Source organism: Varroa jacobsoni, unplaced genomic scaffold (assembly GCF_002532875.2).
Source record: "Varroa jacobsoni isolate VJ856 unplaced genomic scaffold, vjacob_1.0 scaffold_26, whole genome shotgun sequence".
Lineage (NCBI taxonomy): Eukaryota > Metazoa > Arthropoda > Arachnida > Mesostigmata > Varroidae > Varroa > Varroa jacobsoni.
In genome coordinates this window covers 257,525-279,190 of record NW_019212928.1, presented here as the reverse complement: position 1 = coordinate 279,190, position 21,666 = coordinate 257,525, and the positions used below count along the sequence as shown (strand labels likewise).

General features: G+C 41.8%; 1 protein-coding gene across 1 annotated transcript in view; it reads right to left on the bottom strand.

Annotated features, from left to right (window-relative positions):
* LOC111258931 (glutamate receptor ionotropic, kainate 2) overlaps nucleotides 1–21,666 on the bottom strand; it is a 296,132-nt gene that overhangs the window by 63,977 nt on the left and 210,489 nt on the right. Inside the window, exon 3 of the mRNA XM_022830528.2 lies at nucleotides 14,024–14,202. Coding sequence (XP_022686263.1) covers nucleotides 14,024–14,202 — 179 coding nt within the window. The remainder of the gene's footprint in view (nucleotides 1–14,023; nucleotides 14,203–21,666) is intronic.

Here is a 21,666-nt window from a genome sequence, read left to right as displayed (position 1 = left end):
CATTTTGTCGAGATAGTGCTAGTCGGTTGCCGATAAATGGGCTACTAAAACACGAGGATACAAAGAACAGATCGGCTATTAAAAATTCTACCGTTTCTTCTAGGCGTTCTTCGAAGGCAAGTAGTGTCCATTATCGACCCTGTTGTAATGTGACAAGTTTGAGTAAAGGCCGAACAGATATCGCAACGATGTTACTTTGAAAAATAGTAAGGTTATATCGGATTTTTGTTTGGAATCGGGGTATTTGAACTGCTGCAGCTAATCTTTTTGCCGGTTTCTACTTGTGGCTTCATATTCAAGCGTAACAATTCGAGGCGCACATTCGTTTAGGTGGATATTATATGGGAAACGAAAGGAGCGACAAAGATAGCAACACGAAATTTGGGGAATTGGCGACTACATAAGCTTGAAAGTCGAAGAAGATGCATGTAACAGGTAGCCATATACATTCGTACGGCTGTACCATATACCATAACATACGTAGCTTGAACAATCGTAAAGGTCGCTTAATTTTTAGTTAAACAACATATGAACGAACTTTTTTTTTCATTTAAGTTATATTGCTCCTTACGCATTATTTCAAGAAAACAAAGTTCTTTATTCATAGGTGCACTTATGTTGCACGTACTGAAACGACCACGATATCGGACATATGCGTAATAACGATTGCAGTTTTTGCAAATGTTTCGCGTTCTTTTCGAAATAAGGCTCTGATATGAGGGTACGACATTACTGACTGTTACGAGCCCTTCAGATTATTTTAGCTAAAGCTGTTCGATAATAACTGTGTGTGTCCTTCTTCCTGTTTCAGAAACCGAGTTCGTAGCAGCGCCTCGCATGTCTAAGGCGCGCCCATCGGAAGGATCCTTTATCTCGTCCAATAAAGGCATCAAAAACCGGCGTTGAGCCAAAGCGATGCACAAGTCCAGGTAAAGCTTCTGGAAGATCTTAATATGATCGACCCACGCGTCAGAAATGGGGATCGATAAATCATAAAATTGGTCTTGAAAATAAATGCTACTGCATTAATAAAATGTATAACTAAGACGCCAGATCACTTCCCAGTTGCCAATGTTTAGTAGATCAGTAAGCAAGTATTAAGATTCGCCCCTTTCGACATTTGAAAATTCCAGTTGGACATATTAATTCATGTTGACTATTTTTATCTCAGCTAGAAATCAGCTAGGGGTTGAGGAAATACAGATTCACAGAGAGTGGCATTTATTTAATCTAACGACTTCGGTACTTTCCTCCGCATACTATCATACAATCTGGATCGTTTAACGACGCCCGATACCAAAATGGCGAAAATTAATTTGCAGAGCTAATGGAGAGTGCGCTTTTATGCAATCCATAGGAAGGCATGGCAAGAACGTAAACATTTTTTTTTTTATAGCAAAAGGCTGCTTTCGTGTTCATCTGCTACGCGAGAAAAATTGCTTTCAAGGATATCAACCACCTGTTACCGTGCCCTAATTTGGTTAAGCGGAGGCAATAAAACACCCTTTGCTTCATGTATGTATGCTCTTTATAAAGCTTATGCTGGGCACGAGTTTTTGGTGACCTTCAGAAACATACACCTCACTGAGCGTAAACTACATCTCTTCTATAGTTACACTCGTTGCCGCTGTACCGGCTTCCCAGACCTTCTCCTAGCCTTCGTACGTCTGTCCTTAATATGCATTATACAATAGAATTACAGCGCGAATGCCACGCAGAAGCTATTGCCATCATATAAGTATTAATAAATCGTTCATAACATATAAATGAATCGGCTAATTGCTCTTAAGTTCTTATGAGCACCTCGTGTGCTGCGCGACTTTTTTGTGTTTGACAACGGAACCATCGTTGTCTGTCATTATGTTCGTAGTCATGCTATGACCTAGATAGATCTTCATCCCGTGACGGCTTCTAGTCTGAGACTAAGCACGCATGCTTGTCACAGCATACTTGGTAAGTAGTATTGGGGTCAGTTCATTGATGGCTCTGCTTGATATTGCGTTTGCTGGGGGTGCTGCAGCCATTTCTGAAGCGGTCGCGGCGTAGATTTCCGTCTCTCATCCCGACGACTACGTCCAGTTCCGCTGTTCTTACGCACGATTATGAGAGCCACAAGTATACAGACAGATATATTCCCTCCGGATGTATTTCTATACAGCCGTATAACCACGTAGATTGCATAAGTACGTAAGTGGTTGTTTCTGTCAGAGTGTATGCATGTTCTGTCGTGTTGTATCTTCTATGTTGTGCGTGCCGTCTAGCCATCGCGTGCGCTTTTTATGTCTGGTTGCTTCACTCCCAATCTTCTCTTGTCCTGTGTTTGTCCTTCGTAACGCTTGCTTGGCTCTCACAGGCTGTTTGTCTATACGTGCGCCATTTGGCCATTCTAGCAAACCAGTCACGTCGATGATGAGTAAAGCTGACCTGCTTTGCCGTCAGGCGACCGGCGACGCACTCCTGCTGCCTCTAACCGACTTTGGTTCGAAAGCGTCAAAAAGCTTCAAAAGCGACGACTGACGAGTGAACGGCGGACTGACGGACCGAGCAGCGCTGTGAAAGAAGACGTCCACAGATTTTCTAGTAGTCGCGCGGTGGTGGGACGACATGTGGCGGCTTGCCGCAGACGCAGGAGTTTGCTGTAATGTAACACGAGTTAGAAAAGGGGATCGCGTCCCCTTCGGCTACAAGTGAGTGAAGCGGGAGTTGTTTGGGTCGACGAAGGCCAGGGCAGCCTAATGCAGATACTACTGCCCAGTTCCAGATTCATGCTCTGGACTGGATGTATTGTATACAAAAATACTGCTGTCTGCTAGCATAAAGACATGCGAGCCAGCATCCATCAGCTTGCCGCTGTGCTGCAATGAATTGGATGGAGGTTTCGAAACAGACAGTTCATGGAGAAAGCTTCAATGAGCCGTGCGAAGGCAGCCCACAAATCAACATCGCCTTGCCATATCTTCTGTCAACGCTCTTTCATAGCATAGTCACAAAATTGCATCCATAGAAAAAAGATAGCGTCCTGACACTTTCTTTTAGGTGTAGTATTAAGCCAGCCTGTATGTATCCGCATCTGTGTGGATCCTAGTACAAACACGATTTCTGGCCACCTTTTTACCTGCAGCTCCATTGGAGTGCATTTTCCTGCATCGTTATTTCACCGCAATTCTTCCAGGTTCGACATGAGCACAAAGGTTTCCGGCAAAGGAATCGCGCGACTGATTTGAAGTAGCAATGCAATGACATTTCTATATATTTTCACGCTATCGTGCTGACACCATTATAAACAAGCCATAGTTCAATAACCTCAACCCACCCGTAGATCTTTCCATAAGTATATATTGATTCTAGTAAAAATCGTTCTAAGAGAGAGAGGAAGGGAGAGAAACGAGTGTCTAGACTCAACAAGGTGTATGAAGTCCGTCCGCGTGCAAATCCTGTCGCCTCTCGTCGACAATGCCTAGGCGCTCCAGACGTGCCTCCTGAAGCATGCCCGAATGGGCACTCGCGTGTCCGTGTGAATTGATCGCCCGCTAACGAGCATCAGTGCACTAACGAGTGTGAGTAAAAACCGCGCTAAAAATTAGCCCCGCTAACGAGGCCCAGTTAAAAACTTGAATACGCTCTTTTTAAAGACGTGCCTCCCTTTTAAGGACGTGGGGTAACGTTCTCGTCGTCACATTCGCATCCGCGTCGCTTGCTGTCTAGTGACCCCCAGAACTAGCTGACTGCTTCATGCGTATTAGTCTAAACGGCATGTTTCACAATGCTGCTGAGCTCTCAATAGCTCTGCTATTACAAGGTGCATTAAATTACTTGTGCAGAAATCGTTTGGCAATACAGAACAGTAACATGTAGAAAGTAAACGAGTCTAAGTGCACACTCTTTTAAAGCATAACAGCCATGAGGAACAAACTACCATAAATTGGTCGGGCTAGATGTCGGTACTATGTCTTGAACACCTGTTTTTCTATTGACTTGTGTAATAAAAAACAAAAAAGCTCTGTTTGCTTCGACAACTTTCTGACCTGCGGAATAGCTTGTGGGTGTTGCAAATCTAAATCACCCCATTCGACGGTACTTTGATTTATTTTTAGCAACCATTTGGTAGAAACAAACTAGAGCTTGATAGCAGTCATGACCGGGTTAACCGGAGGGTCGTTAACAAGGTATTGATTTGATTACATAGTGGTTATTTTAAGTATCCTAAGTAGAATTACATTGCCTGAACGATATCCTGTGAGCGTTATTTCTACTGTTGTTAAGTGCGCTTGTTTCTGAATGTTTAAGATTAAAATTGCGAATACTTATTTGGCTTACCTTAGCTTAGTTCAGGTACTTACTTTGCTCTGCGCTCTTTTACCGCCTTCCTGTCTATAAAACGCCTCCACATAAGGGCTTTTACTTAGTTGAGATCTCTTTGCCTATTCAGAAGTTTAGCGTTCTTTACCGAGTTGATTGATGGGATAGTCCTAGATAGCTCTGGGAGAGTTTGGAATTGATGAACCCAAAAATGGTAGAAGAAATCAAGAAAATCCAGATTTCGTTACGTCTCCCTTATTTAACGCGTAACAGAGGTCATTTGAACGGATCCATCGCTGATTTTGCAGCTGTGGTTGGCCGTTACTATGAAATGCTTTGAACTGTCATAACCAAGCCTGGTAAAAATACCACTATTTAACCAACTACCGCCCGTTTTCTAAGGACTTGCGATCATCGCCAAGCCACCAATCTTGCGGCCTTTTTAGGCCTTCGACCCGCAAAGCTGCTGTATATAAGCCAACCCTAGTTTAAACTTCCCACTGCAGTTAACGCCCTTTCACATGCAACTATTTGCAAATTGTTCGCGTAAGATAATATGGAGAAATACATAGGGAAGAGGTAGACGAAATAAGCACAGAAATGATAAATAGATCAGAAAATGAAAATATAGAACGGGCGCTAGTTAATCCAAAGCAGAAGATTCAACCTGCCTGTGAAGATCCAGAAAAAAAAACTACCCAACAAAAGCCTTTAATCGTATCTGTTTTAATAAACGCCGGTATTATTATCATTTTTATCTGAAACCTCCGGTTTTTCATCACCGGCCTTTAAATGAATTGAAGTTGAGTGCTCGCGAGAAAAACAAAGAAATTTATCCAAACTAACGTTTGTTTCTCTAGTTTCATTGATGCCGTCCTGTTCAGCGTACACCCATGTTGATATAGAATGGCTCTGAATGAACGGACGAAAGCCGAAGTTCTTCTCGGCCATGACGACGTAGAAGTTGCGCGGAAAAGCCAAAGATAAATAATGTGAGAACAAACCAACGTTAAGTCTTCGACGAAGAAGCGGCTGAAATCGCTCCGAGTAGCGGCTGGCGGTGGAAAATCGACGACAGTCCCCAATGGTTGACAGAGAAGGGGGAAAAAAGACAGAAGCTCAGAAGCTGGTGAGTCACAGAAAATCCTCAAGTATCCAGCTGTTGCGAAGTCACAGCAATCGAGGCATGCGACATCAAAGTAAAATGATTTGTCATAAGCGCTATTAACTTACCGCTCGAGGCCACTCTTTATCGCTCTGTCCCGGACTGCGGTCTCTTACTGCCCTAGCCGCTCCCCTGTAATCTCCAACGTCAATTTTCCTGGCCGCTAACCCAGCGTTTGTATTGCCATCACACTTAGAGTAACAGCGCTCGTTCACACCGTCCCTTTGCCGCTGGCTACAGACCGAAATTGATACCGAAACAAGCTTCATACACAACTGTGCACGTCTCGTGTATATTATGTACTAGGATTAGCATGAGGGAAGGTTTGTTGTCCGTCAGGGTCAGAATATCTTGTCGGATAATTGGTGGTCACTAAATATCATTGAAATTAGCACTTTTTATAACAAAACCGCCTGCGTGCTTATGAACTCTTAACGCATGTTGCAAAGACGTTCGTATCACGCTGCTACTAACAGCCTCTGCCACTAGATTATTTTGGAATTTAGATACTGGTTCGGAACTTTTTTTATACGAGACTACATTGAGTGCTAAAATTTACAAAAACGGAACTTCTACTCGACCTGGTATTGGTGATAGAGTATTATTCGTTGAAGATTGATGAAAACATGTATTCAGTCGTGTTATCTTCATAAAGCTTTAAGGATCGTTTATGTTTGCTTATCGTAGTCTAAATGAGTGTTTTGTATAGAATGCCTGCCGCCTAGTAGTAGTTACAAAGCACGTTCAATCGCTGGGCGTCTTTCTACGCTCCGTTTAACGTTGGACGTGCATTGCAGGGAAAAAGTGCAAAATCTTAATTGAAGCTTTCACGGAACGGAAGCTATGATACCTTGTTCGAAAAAAAGACACAACGTCGCTCCTAAACGCTCAAATACAACCCACTGGTTCCGAATCACAAATGTTGCACCTGTAAGCATAGCAAGTAACTGGCGTCAATGATTATAGCTTAGAGCCGTACTAGCAAGCAACATAAATGCTCCTTAGTCGGCGTGTTGTTTCAATGCTTATACTGTAATCATAATTGAAAAAATTTCCGTCGGATTTTTAAAAAACTTCTCATCTAATATACTCGCAAATTGCAGAAACAGTATGTCCCGATAGAATATTAAGAATAATAATACATAAGTTATTAAGGTCACACCTGAGCTGAACCTTCCATTTGGACCACAATACCTGATTTAAATTTTTAACACAATAACAGGTCCTATTAAATTTCCTACAATGCAATCCCATAGCTCTATTCAAACGAGAATGGCATTGGCAATTTAAGAAAAAAAAAGTAGCCTATTTTACAACAAAGAAATGTTAGTTCAAACTATACCGGTGTTTCATTTACAGGTGTGTATTGATGACTAACAATGGCTAACAATAGAATATCGTGTATATTTTCAGCAACTTGACCTTAACTGCATGCTCATTATGACAGGAAAAACAAGCAGCTAATATCTGTCTGCCTCTATTGAGCTCATCGATCGAAATTGATTTTGCGGTTTTCAAACAGAAATGACAGGATTGGTATTCACTATAGGCTAGAGATGCATCTACCTCGAGATATAACAATAGTTGTACCAATTTGTACGACGAAATAGCGGGCCGGAATGGTGATAGCGACAATACCGAAAAAACACGCGCTGATTTAGGTTGGTTACGCTGCTACCGGTGGGCTCGGTAGTTTTTTAACGTAATCCCGCAAAAGAAACATAAACCGCGTGAAAAGCAAAGCGGATAAATTGAATCCGATAACATTTTGAGAAAAATGGACAGACGCGAAGCTAAGAATACAGTCTGTTTCAGCTTCCAGTGCCTGTCCCGTTAACACTAACAAACGAAAACGGTTTCGCAAGGCCTTTACGATGTCTACTGCTTAGCAACAACTCCAAACATCGACAAAAAAGAAACTTCAAAAATACGGACAAGATAAAACCGACATCGAAGTCTCGTAAAAGACAGCATAGATGTAAAAGCGTGGAAATTCTACGTCCCTCAACTATACCGAGTTTTTGAACTACTTCACAGGAGGTCTTTTATGAGGAAATCGAGAAGGAAAGGGCAACACTAAGAAAGCATTTCGGAGTGTTGAAAGGTACTTGGCCAATTCGATCGGCGCCAGCTCAGGGCTAAACTAAAGATGGAGGAGAAGGAAGGGACATGCAAAAAAAAGCAACGTAACTTTGTTAACTCTGCCATCGCCGGTGCCTAATTCTGCTACCGCTGTTGTCCGTGTGTCTCGCTAGTTCTGCTAACACGATTGCCAAGCAATAGCAGTAGCGTGCGACCTTGTCGATGTTGGCCGTTTGGTTTCAATCTAGTCTAGAAACAGCTCAATGAAGCCGGCACAGTCTATGGTAGCTCAGCAGCTATGGCTGCCACGCTCCTACTTCCTCAGCTTCTTGCCACCACCACCGCAGCATCAGCGGCAACAGCAAAAACAGTAGCGCTGAGCGGTAAATCAAATTTGCGACATTGGCTGCCTCGGGTTTCGTTTGACTACTGGTCAGCCTCTTGTCAGTGCGTAATTCATACGACGAGTAGGGAAGACTAGAAGCGACAACTTCCTTCCCCTCTCTTAACTCCAAGTGGAAGGGATTTAGACAGAATTCGCTATTGGGGTGTCAGACGAAGAGGGAAGATGGTTTGGCTTTAGGGGACAAACAGATGGACATCCGCTGAAGAACATAGTGGCGGAAAGGCAGAAAAAAGAGAGACCACGTTGTGCCACGTTTTCCTCACTGACACTTCTTCCCGGCAGGGGCTTAGCCTATGTGCAGGTTCGTTGGACGGATGGCCGGTTCTATTATGCCCAAAGACTGCAGGACAGCCTGTAGTCGAATTGCAGGTGCAAACAGGACTATAATGCTATACGTAAGTTTGTTACTAAAACAAAGGCCATGAAGATTTAGGGTGCAATGCGGTATAAACGGGCCACATTTGCTCTTGACCTAAGTACAACATGAAAGACGTGTGAGCCCGCGTCAAAGCCGCGTTTACAAAAAATCTAAGCGAATGAGTTCACCTATCGTGGTGACTAGCTCCGGTTTTACTCCCTTGGGGGAAAAGTAACGAGCGTATTACAGTCTAACTCAGTCATCAAGGCTCAACATAATTACAATGTTTATGGACGCACTAGAGCTCCTTAGTTGGAAGGGGATTTCGTGCTTTGAAAGGAAATGCTAAGTAGCAGCATATGAAGATCGCAGTTCGTCGGCGACGTTTCTCAGGACATCTGCTCCTAGTGACGTACGGCAACTGTGAAATAAAGGTTGCGCACACTGCAACTTGTGAAATGATGAAGACGTTGAGGATGATATCGGCGCTATTTTACAGAATTATCTGATTTAATATTGGTCGCCCGAAACGCAGCCACCGCATACGGTGAGTTGGTCGCAACTTCTCAATTGGTCCTACTACTTAATACATAGCTAGGACATAGTAGTAATTATACATAATAGCATTCTGTGCTAAGAGTTTCGGTATGGGTCGCACGTTCATTATTAAGCTTCGATATAATACAGGAAATAATTCGATTATGGTACGAAATAAAAAGACCGTTTTGTTATACAATGCAGCGTGCTACGTCATCTCTTATGTCAGTTTTAATTCACTTGTCTACACGTCACTGGCGTACAATGCCAGGTCCATCGAACAGGTACATATATATATGCATATATATACATATATATATATATATGCATATTCGTGCGTCTTGCCAACGACTTAAACTACACAACCCGTATAAATCAAAAAAGGTTATTATATTACTTTGTAGTATTGGTACAGTTCGTTCTTTCGTTTGTTTTTATTAAGGTTCGAGATTCTTGATATTTACATAACGCATAGGCACAGACATACAGAAACGGCAAAAATGAATCTTTTCCTCAGTCCCGATTGTCGGTATGGCTGGCTGGGTAGAAGCTACTATAAGAGGGCCTGACTGTAGTACTTTTCTATTTTTATTACTGAAATGAAATACCTAGTCATGTGTATATATGTGTAAATATATATAATACGGTTTCCTCATCTCCTTCCGCTATGTCTCCTTCGATCTCTGGCTCACTCTTCCAACGTTGTCTTCATACGGAATGACAAGCGGGGGACAGGTCCGGCATCATTTGCGGCCCAGTATAATCGTTGCCAAATCGACCGAATGGTTCGACGACATGAACGCTGCCGCTTTTTTTTCTCGCTGCCCAACTGCCTGTTCGCCTCAACATCGTTTATCTTTGTGCTTGTCTAGTTTTCTACCATTGGTGATGGCCTTGCTGCTACCGCCGCTCGAGCTGTTCAAACGTGGCCGCCTTAATGTTTCTTCCATTCTACATTGGCATCAGGCGGTCATCAGAGCCGCGCTATTTTTGAGTGGACGACGAGTCCGTTTTGCTCATTGCCTACCTCCATGTTGCCCTTGGACTCTCCTCCATATGGACGACCTTATTCGTTCGCTTCTTTCGGCAAACGGACGACAGACTCACACGTAAAGTGAGAGGGCAGTAAAACACAAGCAAAAAATGAGGTTCTCTGGTGTCTCCCGCCACATTTTAAGCAGAGAACGTCCAAACACGCAAAAAAAGAAAACCCCTTATCACTTGCTCTGCCAACTTCCATCTTTATTCATCGTTCCCCTTCGGAGTCATTCAATGGTCCCTGTCGCTCAACATTAAGCGAGACAAAACCTTGTAGCAGAATGAGCAAGATTGAACATATTTCGATATATCTGAATAGAAATGTTCCGATAAGAGGACGATAAGGAACGATAATTCTATCTTTTGCAAAACTGACTGCCTTTTTTTGCGTTTTGTTGCCTTTAGATAATATGGATTTTACTGAAATTCGAAAAATGAGCTGAAAAACTACAAAAAAAAATACATAAAGCTAAGGTCCAGATGTTAGAGTCAAGAATCCTAGAAAGTAAGCTTCTCAAATTAACATCTGAATGTAGGATAAGACGCAGCTGTGATTCTCCCATATACAGGAAAAGTTAAGTTTTGGAAAAGTTTTCCTTTATTACATCCAAATTGCGACCTTGTGTTTACACCATTACTGAATGTTTTGTTGATTGACCTATATTATTGAGTGTAGCATATATATCTATATATATATATATATAACAGCCAATCTGAGTGACATGCAATATATAACTGGATTTTTTAGTAGCTAGCCAGAACTGTTCTATTTTACACGAGAAACCCCATACAATATAACACTGCTAATAGTACACAGACTTACATAACCGTAAAACGGAAATAGTTTTAAAATCATATACAGCTTCTGCCTATCGCATGCGACGAAGAGCAAGATTTGGCAGAGGCGAGGCAAGGAAAAGAGATTGTACGCACGGTGCACAACAGAGCCTCGAAATATTTTCTAATACGCACTATTTCTTTGAATTCCTTTGACCCCTTGCGACACTGTCCTTTACCCTAAGGCTTATGGCTTCCTGGCTGGTGTCCGCTCTTCATTTCAGTGTAACTGACTTTTCGGGATGGGGAAAAATATTCCCAGTTGTACGCTGGTCTGTTCCCAGAAAGTCGGATGGGTCGACACAGCGCTTCTGCCCTGCACTTGGGGTCAGAGAGAAGAGACCACGACACGAGAGACTGGAGCAGTGCACGACTCGATGAGTAACACGATTTTTAGAGCACAACGTTACAACACACACACTGTCGGTTTTGTCTGCCTGCGAGCTGCGGGGTGGGTGTATGGGTGGAATGGAACGGATGGGGTTGGGAAAACAAATCGCTCTCTTTACAATAGGGGAATGGAAGACAGAGATGGGAAGTGGCGTTGAGATGGGTGGCCGCCTGCTACGAAACCAAGCCGGCATAAGGAGAGGTCGAACACTGACACAGGCTCCCCTCAAATCCCAGGCGCGGTCAACCTTTGCCTTTAGCTTGTTGTTCACATGTTATTGTTGGAAAGTTCATATGGTAAGACGTCGCAGGAGGACGCAAGCCAAGAACCGACATGCCCAGAAAAACGCAGCACGGAGCGCGCAAATCTCCTAGTGGTCCACTGCGCAATGTAGTTGTCGGTCAAGGGGCCAGATCCTCATCGGAAAATAGAGCTTCGGTAGCTTTTTTTTTTATTGTACTTCTTCGACGAAGTATATGAGATCAAAAGGAGACATATATAAGTCGAACAGACAATTCACAGCAACGTGAGGGAGTCAGTAGCATTGGCTACAGGATAAAAGGGACAAACTAGTATAAAGCAGGAGACCCTGCATACATGCAGGCCCCTAGGCAAAATCAGTAATTATCATAATTTGCGACTGTCCTTTAACAGCCATTACTCAAGATGCGAAACAGGCTGTCAGGCTTTTAGTGTTTTTCCGAGATAACTTGCTGAGGATTGTCCTATCAATTGGTACCCGAGCAATAGTCAGTTGAGTCGCGTGGAATTGCAACGAGAGCGGGTAACCATGAAGAGCAAGGTATTTCTTCACAATTCACAGAGTGATTCGCGGGAAGAAAATGCCAGAAAACACTGCGAAAAAAGCGTATGATATATACGGTTTCTTCAGTAATGACAAAAGGTGCTACTACAAGAATGACCTTAGTAGGCACAAAAAAGTGCCACTTATCCACACGAAATCTCATTGCGTCAGCATCATCTATAGACAACAGAGTAGCTTAGAGGCTACGGCGCTGTTCGACGAGGTGTAAGTCGTAGCGATATGGTCAACTTAAAGTTGGCCTATCCTTTTGAACTAGCATTTAAGCATTCAATCACCAGGACACACTTCAGAACGAGGTCAGACTGATAAGAAATAAATATGTTTGTACAAACGCTACCGCACAGATTTCAATTGGAAAAAAGTGTGGTGATACGTCTGCACTAGGCGTCATTGATTTTCCTCTGCGCTCAACATAACAAATATTCTCGGAAACGGTACATGACAGTTGATTTTGTTCTTGTGGTTTAACATACAATATAGATAAAAATACTTATCCAGTTATGTGAACTGCTTCTATCAGAAATATCAACTCCAGAATCTCATGAAATGAGACGTAAAAAAATCTGCCGGTTATTATTTTTATTATAACCATAAGAAAAGCTTATGACACGTAAAAAATATATCTTGATACGTTGATTCGCCATCGACTGTTCTTTAGCCTTATGTTTATCTTGCGACGGCGACTCATTAATATAGTAACACTACGTTTGTTAATTGCTCATCAGACAATCCCACGGGAAGCCCACATACGGCACTGACTTGTGTTTTCGGAAACGCAAAAAACAAATGTGACGTTTAATTAAACACATAAAAATCAAAATAGTGGTTGAGAGAAACATATTTAAATGAACTCTAATGCGTATACCTGGACTAGTCTGACTTTAGATACCTCGTCGTGCTTGATACGTAATAACTGGTAGAGTCTCTAAAGCCTTCATGACATTGTATGTTTATAGAGATTTAAAATTTCCTTGGTGTCCCGGGACTTTTACAGATTTGCTAAACACTTCAGTGTCAAACAGGTACGGATTCAAATGCTAGCTGCGTGCCGATAAGCACTGCCTTGTTCTGCGACTTAGCTGACGTCCCTTGAATAGACGGTCTAATAAAAGGGACTATGTATATTACTGTTGTAAAAGCTTGCATTGATATTTAGTGTAGTCAAGCAGAATGTTACCGATTACCTCTATCTATTCTAATAATTTGTTGTCCGTTTCATTCAATTTAAATAAGCCAATTATATGCTCTTAAGCAGCAACGCTTATTTACGAGAAGTAATCTCGAAAGGTTCTCTCCAATTGTACTGACAGAAGAAGCCAATCTGCTGATGAGAAATAGGCGAACCGAAGTATCCTAGCAGAAGGATAAGTTTTTCTGCCTCCGATCTCCGTTGAATACCAGGTAAGTCTCCCATTACAAGTGTCTCTGTGTTATTTGAAGCCTGGCCATATTCTTTGTTGCAGACAAAAAAAAACAGTGCTCATCACGAAGATTCACAGAATTTCATCTTCCAGTATCTCATTGTTTGTCTTACGAATCGAGACCTATGAAGGAGCAGCCCAAGAGCAGCCGTCTAAGACGAGGACGGAACGTCGTGGGCAGAGCATAGAATCGTACTAAGAGAGTCTCACCAGGAATAAGCCCAATGAAAAACATCAATAAGGTTTTAGAATAATTCCAACAATAACGAATATAGTAGTCCTCCTCAGTGACTGGTCCATTCATTTGTATAACTCGATGTGCTCAAATGATCTTTCTTTGCTTTCCGCGTCATCATTTTATCTAGAATCATTTTTATATAAAAATACAGGTAGGACCAACGCAGTGAGCTAATAAATGCAGGTGTTTCCAACGGTCAATTTGACAGGTTCATTAAATGTTTCTTTCAGTTGTTCAGGGTTAATTAAATGGAGAAGGAGGTCTTTCGATCGTGTAGTTCTAGTCAGATATGTTTACAGGAGACCCCATATAGTCAATAGAATATTGTGCCAGCCAATGAGGCTCAGCCGCCACAAGGCTATAATACCTGTGCACCATATCGCTAATAATACTAATGATAATAAAGCGGAGTGGATAATACTCACATGTTTAAGGCATTCGTATAGATTTTTTCTATGAACATCTAGAACGACCCTATTCTGTTCGGACTTCTTGATCTTCCAAAAGAGATCTCTGTAGGGCTCGTTGGGCACAAACTGGTACATCTGAATCTTCCAGCCCTCGCGACGAGCACCCTTGATAAAATCCTTAAGTCGAATAATACCTGAAATTTTAAAAATACGTTACAAAAACCGTTTAATCTGTGAAATAGTATTAATACGTATAAAATAAGACGTTTTTTGCGTACATATGTATCGCTAAAAAACTTTTATAACTAAATTATTTTAACGGTTTAGACGAATAAAACAAGCCTAACGTGCGGAGTAGAAAAGGCTTTCTTGCTACGAATTGCAGAAATGCGCATCTGTTATAGGAGATGAGAGAGGATTGTTGGGATAGGAGGTACTTGATGGTTTGATAAGTGTTACTGGGCATATAAAAAGTTTTCGAGGATGATCTCCTTAGCTTAGTTGTCTCCTGTTGCTGCTGGCAGTCAATTGCGTCGACTTGAGTCATTTTTTTTCGCCTCTTTAAGGTATCTATCGGTCTGATCGTTTCTTAATCGTATATTTATTGAAATTATGGCTTCGCAAGCTCGTCCCGCTTTCTCGAGTTCGGCTGCTACCATAACAGCGCCTAAGCTGATACGTCGTTACGCGGAGGACGACAGGTGTCGAACTTCGGATCGTCATCGAAAGCGTTTAATATATCTGCTTAATGCTAAACAAAGTAGCGTGATTAGCGACCGTTAATAGTGATTCGGTGTTTTGTCTATAGTAAAAATCCTAACCCTAACCAACACCTAATACTGTTAGCTTCTTTTTATGTGCACACAAATAAATCCTGCATATAAAAATCGGCAATGACCGACGGGAACTCTGTGAATGGTGTTCGATAAATTTGCTTGATGGAAAAATTATGTACTACCTATTTGAAAGGTTCATAAGATATCATAGTACCTGACCTAAAAACTTCTCATAGAAAACTCGCTCTATTTCAAGAGGTTCTTAACATTAAAATGTGTCACATATAGTGTCTTTTTTATTTTTCTAGTCACTTTTTATAGCATCGTTCCGTGCTCAAGTCGATCGAAACACAATGCTGATTCAATATATTAACATAAAGGTTTACGTTTGCAAAGCACATACAGGCAATATAAACTAACAGTAATGTTTCTGCCGGTGTCTCTACCACAATATAAACTACACATCAAGGTACAGCGTACTACACAGCGTCACCCTCTCCAAGATACAGATTATAGAATATCAGGTTTTTGTAAGACCGACGAATGGCAGAACATATCGGCTACAAACTGATAAACCATATAAACTTAACCAGATCACTTAAAAATACAATTGAAATGCTGTAAACACTTTTGTTTTGACAATACGATCTAGACTTTGGTAGAAACTTGTTCGGCTCAGTTACATATAGCAACGCATCAATAGCGTATCCCAGAGTACCCCCCGTGCTCGTTGCGCAACAGGCAGCTAAAGACGGAAAGCGCTTCATAGAATAATATTGTATATTTGTGCGCGTGATAACAAATACTCAAAGTTGTCAAAAATTGCTCAGATTGGATTTCCAAAGTAAACTCAATTGTTTCTTCATCTATTTTCTATCAATAGAGAAAAGCCGACGCCTTTAGATGTCGTTGCAGTTGTTATCTTGGAACGCTTTCGGAAACTTGTTAACATCGGATCTTTATATTGCATTTATAGGCATGTAATGCTCATTAACTTACTTGAAAAATAGTAATGGCTTTAATAACACATTAATTAGTACCTAGTAAGCGGGGGGCTTCTGGCTGGTAAGAACTAATAAGGGCTTGAGGGGCCCGATATCCTTTGAAGACGTGTAACGGCTCACGCGACGCAGAGTCACGACCGCTATATTTTGCGAATGAGTGCTTTTGTCTCGCTCACCGTCAACTTAGCGTGTCCTTAGGAAAAGCCAGTTTGGCCTTTGCTCCTTTCCTCGCGATTTGTGCGACATTAGGTCCTAAAAAAAAAACTATATCAAACAGTGTACATTTGGTGCGTTTGCGCCATATTTAATATTGTAATTGATAACTTTTCTGATATAATAATAGTAATTAGTTTTGCTTCTAACCATAGTTCCCCGGTTAGAAGATAGCATTTTTCTAACTTTCATATACCATTTCGTAAGCGATAGCTGTCATTACTTTATGGCCCAAATTTGTTACATTCGCCAAATTGTTTAAGAGGCAACAACAATGCATGGCATACACTGCACTTCTATTAGTAGTAGAAGGTTCCAGGGAAAATTTCTAACTTTGATGGGTTAATGGTGTACAACCACAGCTGTATTGAGACACAGAGGCGTGAAGACACAGTCTCCATTTGGCTAGACTAGAGCTAGCAAATAGTGACGGATATAATAATGTAGCTCTATTAGCCGGTCGGATAGGCGACCCAGCATCGTCTACATCTTCTCGCAAGTGACGGGCTTCGGGACGAAAACGGAAAGAGGACCTGATAGGCCAAGAGTCGTCGTCGCCATCGCAGTTGTTTTAGAAAGGGTAGACTAGAGGCTACCGGGCACAGACTTTCAAGCTACAAGAACGAGAGAGAGATAATAAGCGATAGGGATAGTGAGTAGAGCCTGAAAAAAGGCCGAAAAGACTGAATCGAGCAGGCCTAGCAAGCGCAAACGAAAACGACACGTAGACCGCGTAGTGACATCACCTATACAAGAAACCGTTTTGCTACTGCTGCAGATATACGTATTTTGTTCCTTCGGCGGCCAGATCCGTGCGTTCCCTAACGAGCGGCTTCGATGGGACTTCATACACAGTAAAGAGCATAGAGAAAGCGGGCCCCACTACAACCGAGTGATTCAGCAGTAGGTTCCTTTTCGTAACACAGCTAGCAGACACAGTCAACGAGTGGGCCTGAACAAGCGAGCTTGTTGCAGAAGCCTGAGGTGTCCTCTTCACGACTAGCAACTAAATAAACAGGTGCAATCGGCGAGGGGCCAACGCAACGAAATAGCAGGAACAAAACGAAACCTGCAAATTAGCGATAGAAAGAAAAGAGGTCCAGCTACATAATACGATGTACAGGTATGCTACTTAATTATAGACGCTAAAGCAGAAGGGAACGATGGTTGCGGCTGGATGACAGCAGCAAGAGTATATCGATAGTCCTTCGTTTGACAAACAGGATTCCGCTAACAACGTCGGCCGCCTATACTCACGGTGAATGATGCAATTGCCGTGATGGTATTAAAAGCGCTATTGTTAGCCACCATAACCGTCACAGCCCTATATACTCATCAAGATTATTATATCGGTGCGCAGCAACGAGCCAGAGAGCGAAATAATAGCTAACCATTACCTGCCGTTAGGTGTACTAATATCCATTAGATTCTCGTATACAGACGCGTATTCATGCAAGTAAACGCTATATTTATAGAAATTGATTGGGTTGATCGAATATATAGATATGTCGGGAGCTTGTTCGACCTCGTACAAATTCGATGGGCACAGGGTATTTGTACGCAATAAATCAGAGTGCGATATGGACGCATTATAACAACCTGTGCACCCTTGTATGTTAGCTTACTGAAAGTGTATTGAATTGCCCTCTGACTTTGAGGCTCCTATTCTTTACTATTTAGAATGTAAGGACTACTTAACGAAAATACATGAGACAGGTTTAGACCTTACGGCGATAGCTGACGACGAGCTGCCTTAGGCTCGTCCACATATTCTTTTTTTAGGAAAAAAAGAAAGTTCTCTTTACTGAAGCTATTGCTGAAAGCTTTTCCAGCAAATATGCCTTCGGGAGACACTTGAGGCCAGCGAGAGGAAAAATTAATTGAATTTAAATGATGGCCACTTTCAATTTGCTCATGAGTGAAGTTTTTTCCAGCTACTATGCTCCTTGGAAGTTTCATTGCATGCATCGTGCAGGCGCAAAAATTTAGACAAAACTTGAAATCACTATGATCTTCTATAAATTGCAGGACACTGCTACTTCCTGTCTCTAATTTCCATCGATGCGCTCGACTAGAAATGACCGCTGGTCGATAAGAAATGCTCTGGTTTGCTAAATTTAATTAATTTTTAAACTTTTTTTTTTGAAGCAATAAACTTTAATAGCCATCTAAGTACTAATACATTAAAACGAAGCTGAGAAAAAACCAACTATCAGCTATCTTGAATATCGCTTTATCGTTTAGTCGTAGTTTACCATCTGTATTGCTACGTTCGATAGATCAACCTTCCGTAAAACCTTTGGAGTTACTGATTATTCATATTTGTAATCGGCGCAAAACTGACACATTATTTTAATAAAATAGACTGAGACTGAAAAGGCAGCAGTGGGGAATATTAAATGGGCTGCTGGGCAAATGGTAATAGGAATAGTCGAAGGGAAGTCGTCATGAATGTTGACTCAGGGTGGAGCTGGCGTGTCTCGGGCTCACGTTTACGTTTATCCAGCACTATACGGATTTTAATGCAGTTAGTTACGGTCTAACTGAAGAGAATGTTGCGCATCAATTGTGATAGCCCGCTGCTTCTTTAGCGTGCCCTTTTCTTCTATTCATTGGCTTGCTTCGCCCGTATCCTGGAAGGAGACCTAGCAAAAATAAGTTAGCTAGTGCGGTTGACCAGCCGGCTGTTCGTTGTTTTAAGGCTCTTGTAGCGCCTCACCAAAAAGGATGACTGCTCGCTCCCCTATCAGGTATTTTTCTGGGATGGTAGTGCAGTAGTGATCTAGCGGGTCACTATTCGTTACTGGCCAGCTACCATCCTTGGCTCAACGAAAGGCCAGGCGAAGTCGAGTCGACCAAAGGAGAAAACAAAAGCAACGCGACAAAAGAACGATCCTTCTTCCGCCCCGTTTCTTTGCCTTCTGGCTATCACTCTTTTCTGTAATGACCACTTCTGACGGACACCTAAAAGACCTACAGTCTCATTGCTTTGGCTACATCTCTCAGCTTCCGAGATAAAGCAGGAGTTCAGCGGCGCCGATCTGGTCCGGTCAACGGTCAACATCACCGCTGGCCTCTCTTAGCCTTGCCCCCTCTAACGCAATACACCGAAGGAAAAAGAAGGTGTGCCATGAAAAAGGCTTCTAGGAAGAGGCAAAGCTTGTGCGCAAAAGCCGATATGACTCAAGAGGAAGCCCTCCAATAAAAGCTATTGGAAGCTACTGGAGAGGTTACTAACCTCTCAGCTAAAACGAGTCATTCTACGGAACTTTCTTCCATCGTATCTGCGACAGGTAGCCAAGTCGCACAGATGCAACCTGAATAGAAAAAGAAGAAAAATTAGTAGCAAAACGAAACAATGAACAGCTAGAATCCGAGGGGAGAAATTAATGCATGAAGCAGGAACGCATAGTAGCGCTCCTTGTGTTTATGTTATCTTTTACCACCATGACTGGTTCCGGAACTATTGCTAAGATAATGTCTTACTTGCAATTATACCGCCAATCATCCTAACCAGAATCGCTCATGGAGGCAGCGGGTAAGATTCCATTTAGAAACTACGCCACTAGCGTTCGTATTTTCTTTTCCGTGATATGTCAGAATGAACCTAAGCCGTAGCTCCATATCTTCAGCTAGGTAATATATATATATATATATATATGTGTGTGTAAGAGAGAAGCTTCAGCTTTATCCATATGTGGTAGCAAAAAACTGTGCACATGATTGTGTCCAAGTGCATAATGTTCTGCTCTTACCTTTTACTGAAACACTGTCCTTTCAATCTCTTTCTTTATCAATATCAATCAACATCAGTCTCTTTCTTTTTTTTTAATTGAATACACTCGCAGCGTTTTAATATGGCTGGAAAAACGGAAAAATACTACGAAGCTGATGTATTTTACAACGTCGCTTTTCACAAAGCGGGTCAATATTGGAATCAACATCCGCCACAGTTTAAACCTATTCTATAGCGACGCCAAGGATCGCTGAAACCTATTGATAAGGGGTGCTAACTTTGACAGGTGACTATGAAAGCAAGGCTGAAAAAGCTCTTGATAGAGCAGTCAATATCGAATTCTTGTCACGACAGAAGTGACGAGACTGTTAGAGGACCTGTCAAAGTTCACCGAATCAGGCTTTGATAAGAACTGGAACATATCTCGAGACCCAGAAAGTTGAAGTTGGCAAACCGTTTCAACAGTATAACTTGAACTAGCTAAAGTAGTTTTAAGAGCACCGATTAATTTGAGTATCTTTTAATTAACACAAATCAAGGATCGCACACATTACACCCTTCCAAGATCAGAGCAGGCCTTAGGCAGAATGAACATTCAAACAAATCAGTTACGGGCAACCCTTTGAAGATAGAACGACATTTTTAAGGCTGATGGTAGGCCAAATTTTGCATTCGATTAACAAAGTGACTGCACGAAACACTTTTGTAATACTCGTGTTAATCTCAACATCATGAACGCGTCTTCTCCGATTGAATTACTAAGTAAACGGTTTATACAGGCTCATAGGTCAGAGTTGGTCCGAAGCCTTCTAAGGACGAATTTTCTCGGGAAAGTTAGATCGCACAGTAGCCTACAGAGTTTTTACACTGTCGACTATGGGCGTAGTATTATAATGTACGTATAAAAAACAAATTGAACCTCATCGGGGTGTCGATCAGTGTCAGGTTAAGCAATAGTGGGGTAAGTGTACACAAAAACCTTTTCTTTTACCAGGTACTTCGCTACGATGAACAGACCCGTTCGTAAAGTGATGCGGTAGGATATTCATGGGCACAAACGGCTTGCTAGCTGACTTTATCGCCTGGTATCAATCGTTCATTAATAAACTTCTGTCTTCAGTGGTATGTCTACCGGCCAAAGTTCTGCTGCAGGGCAATGGTACCACAATCTCGAACCAATATTAATATAGTTCGGTTAACTAAAGGTCAGGCACCGATGTATATATATATCCTGCGTATCCCTGTTACTGGATATTTCTCCAAATGGTAGAAACAACAAGGATAATAGTATATAATAATGAAATGTAGCCAATGGATACATTTCGATAAACATTAGATCGGTGCAAAAAACAAAGTCAGACAGGTTTAGTGCTTATTATAGCTGTGAACAAAAGATAAGTTTCTCTCTGAATGTACATTAGTTCTTTCATCAGAGTTTTTTTTTGAAGTTTTTATTATCACAACCATTTTTTTTTTCAAAGTTTATAGGTACTATTAAGTGAGAACTATTGTTTATTTTCACGTATGCACACATATAAATTAATACACACTTGATGTAATGCGACATATATCTATAATGTAAAGCTTTTATTTCTTTGCAGTACAAGCACAATCTATTATACGACTAGATCGACTAGATAATACAGCTCAGAAGCTTACATTGCCTTGCACTCGATTGTGTCCTACTCATGAATGTCTTATGAAGTGAACAACGTGCCTAACCTTGAAACTGTCAAATCAGTGCGTCCTTGTTGTAAACGGTAGACGTAGAATCTAACTTGGTCCCCTTCGGTGCAGCCTTTTACTTTACATGCTTCCCTTATAACGCAGCTTGACTTGGATTGGTACGCTAAATTCGATTAGCAGAACGGGTCTAGGATCAGGGTTGCAAGTACTGTTCGAACAGCACACGATACAGCATGCCATTGA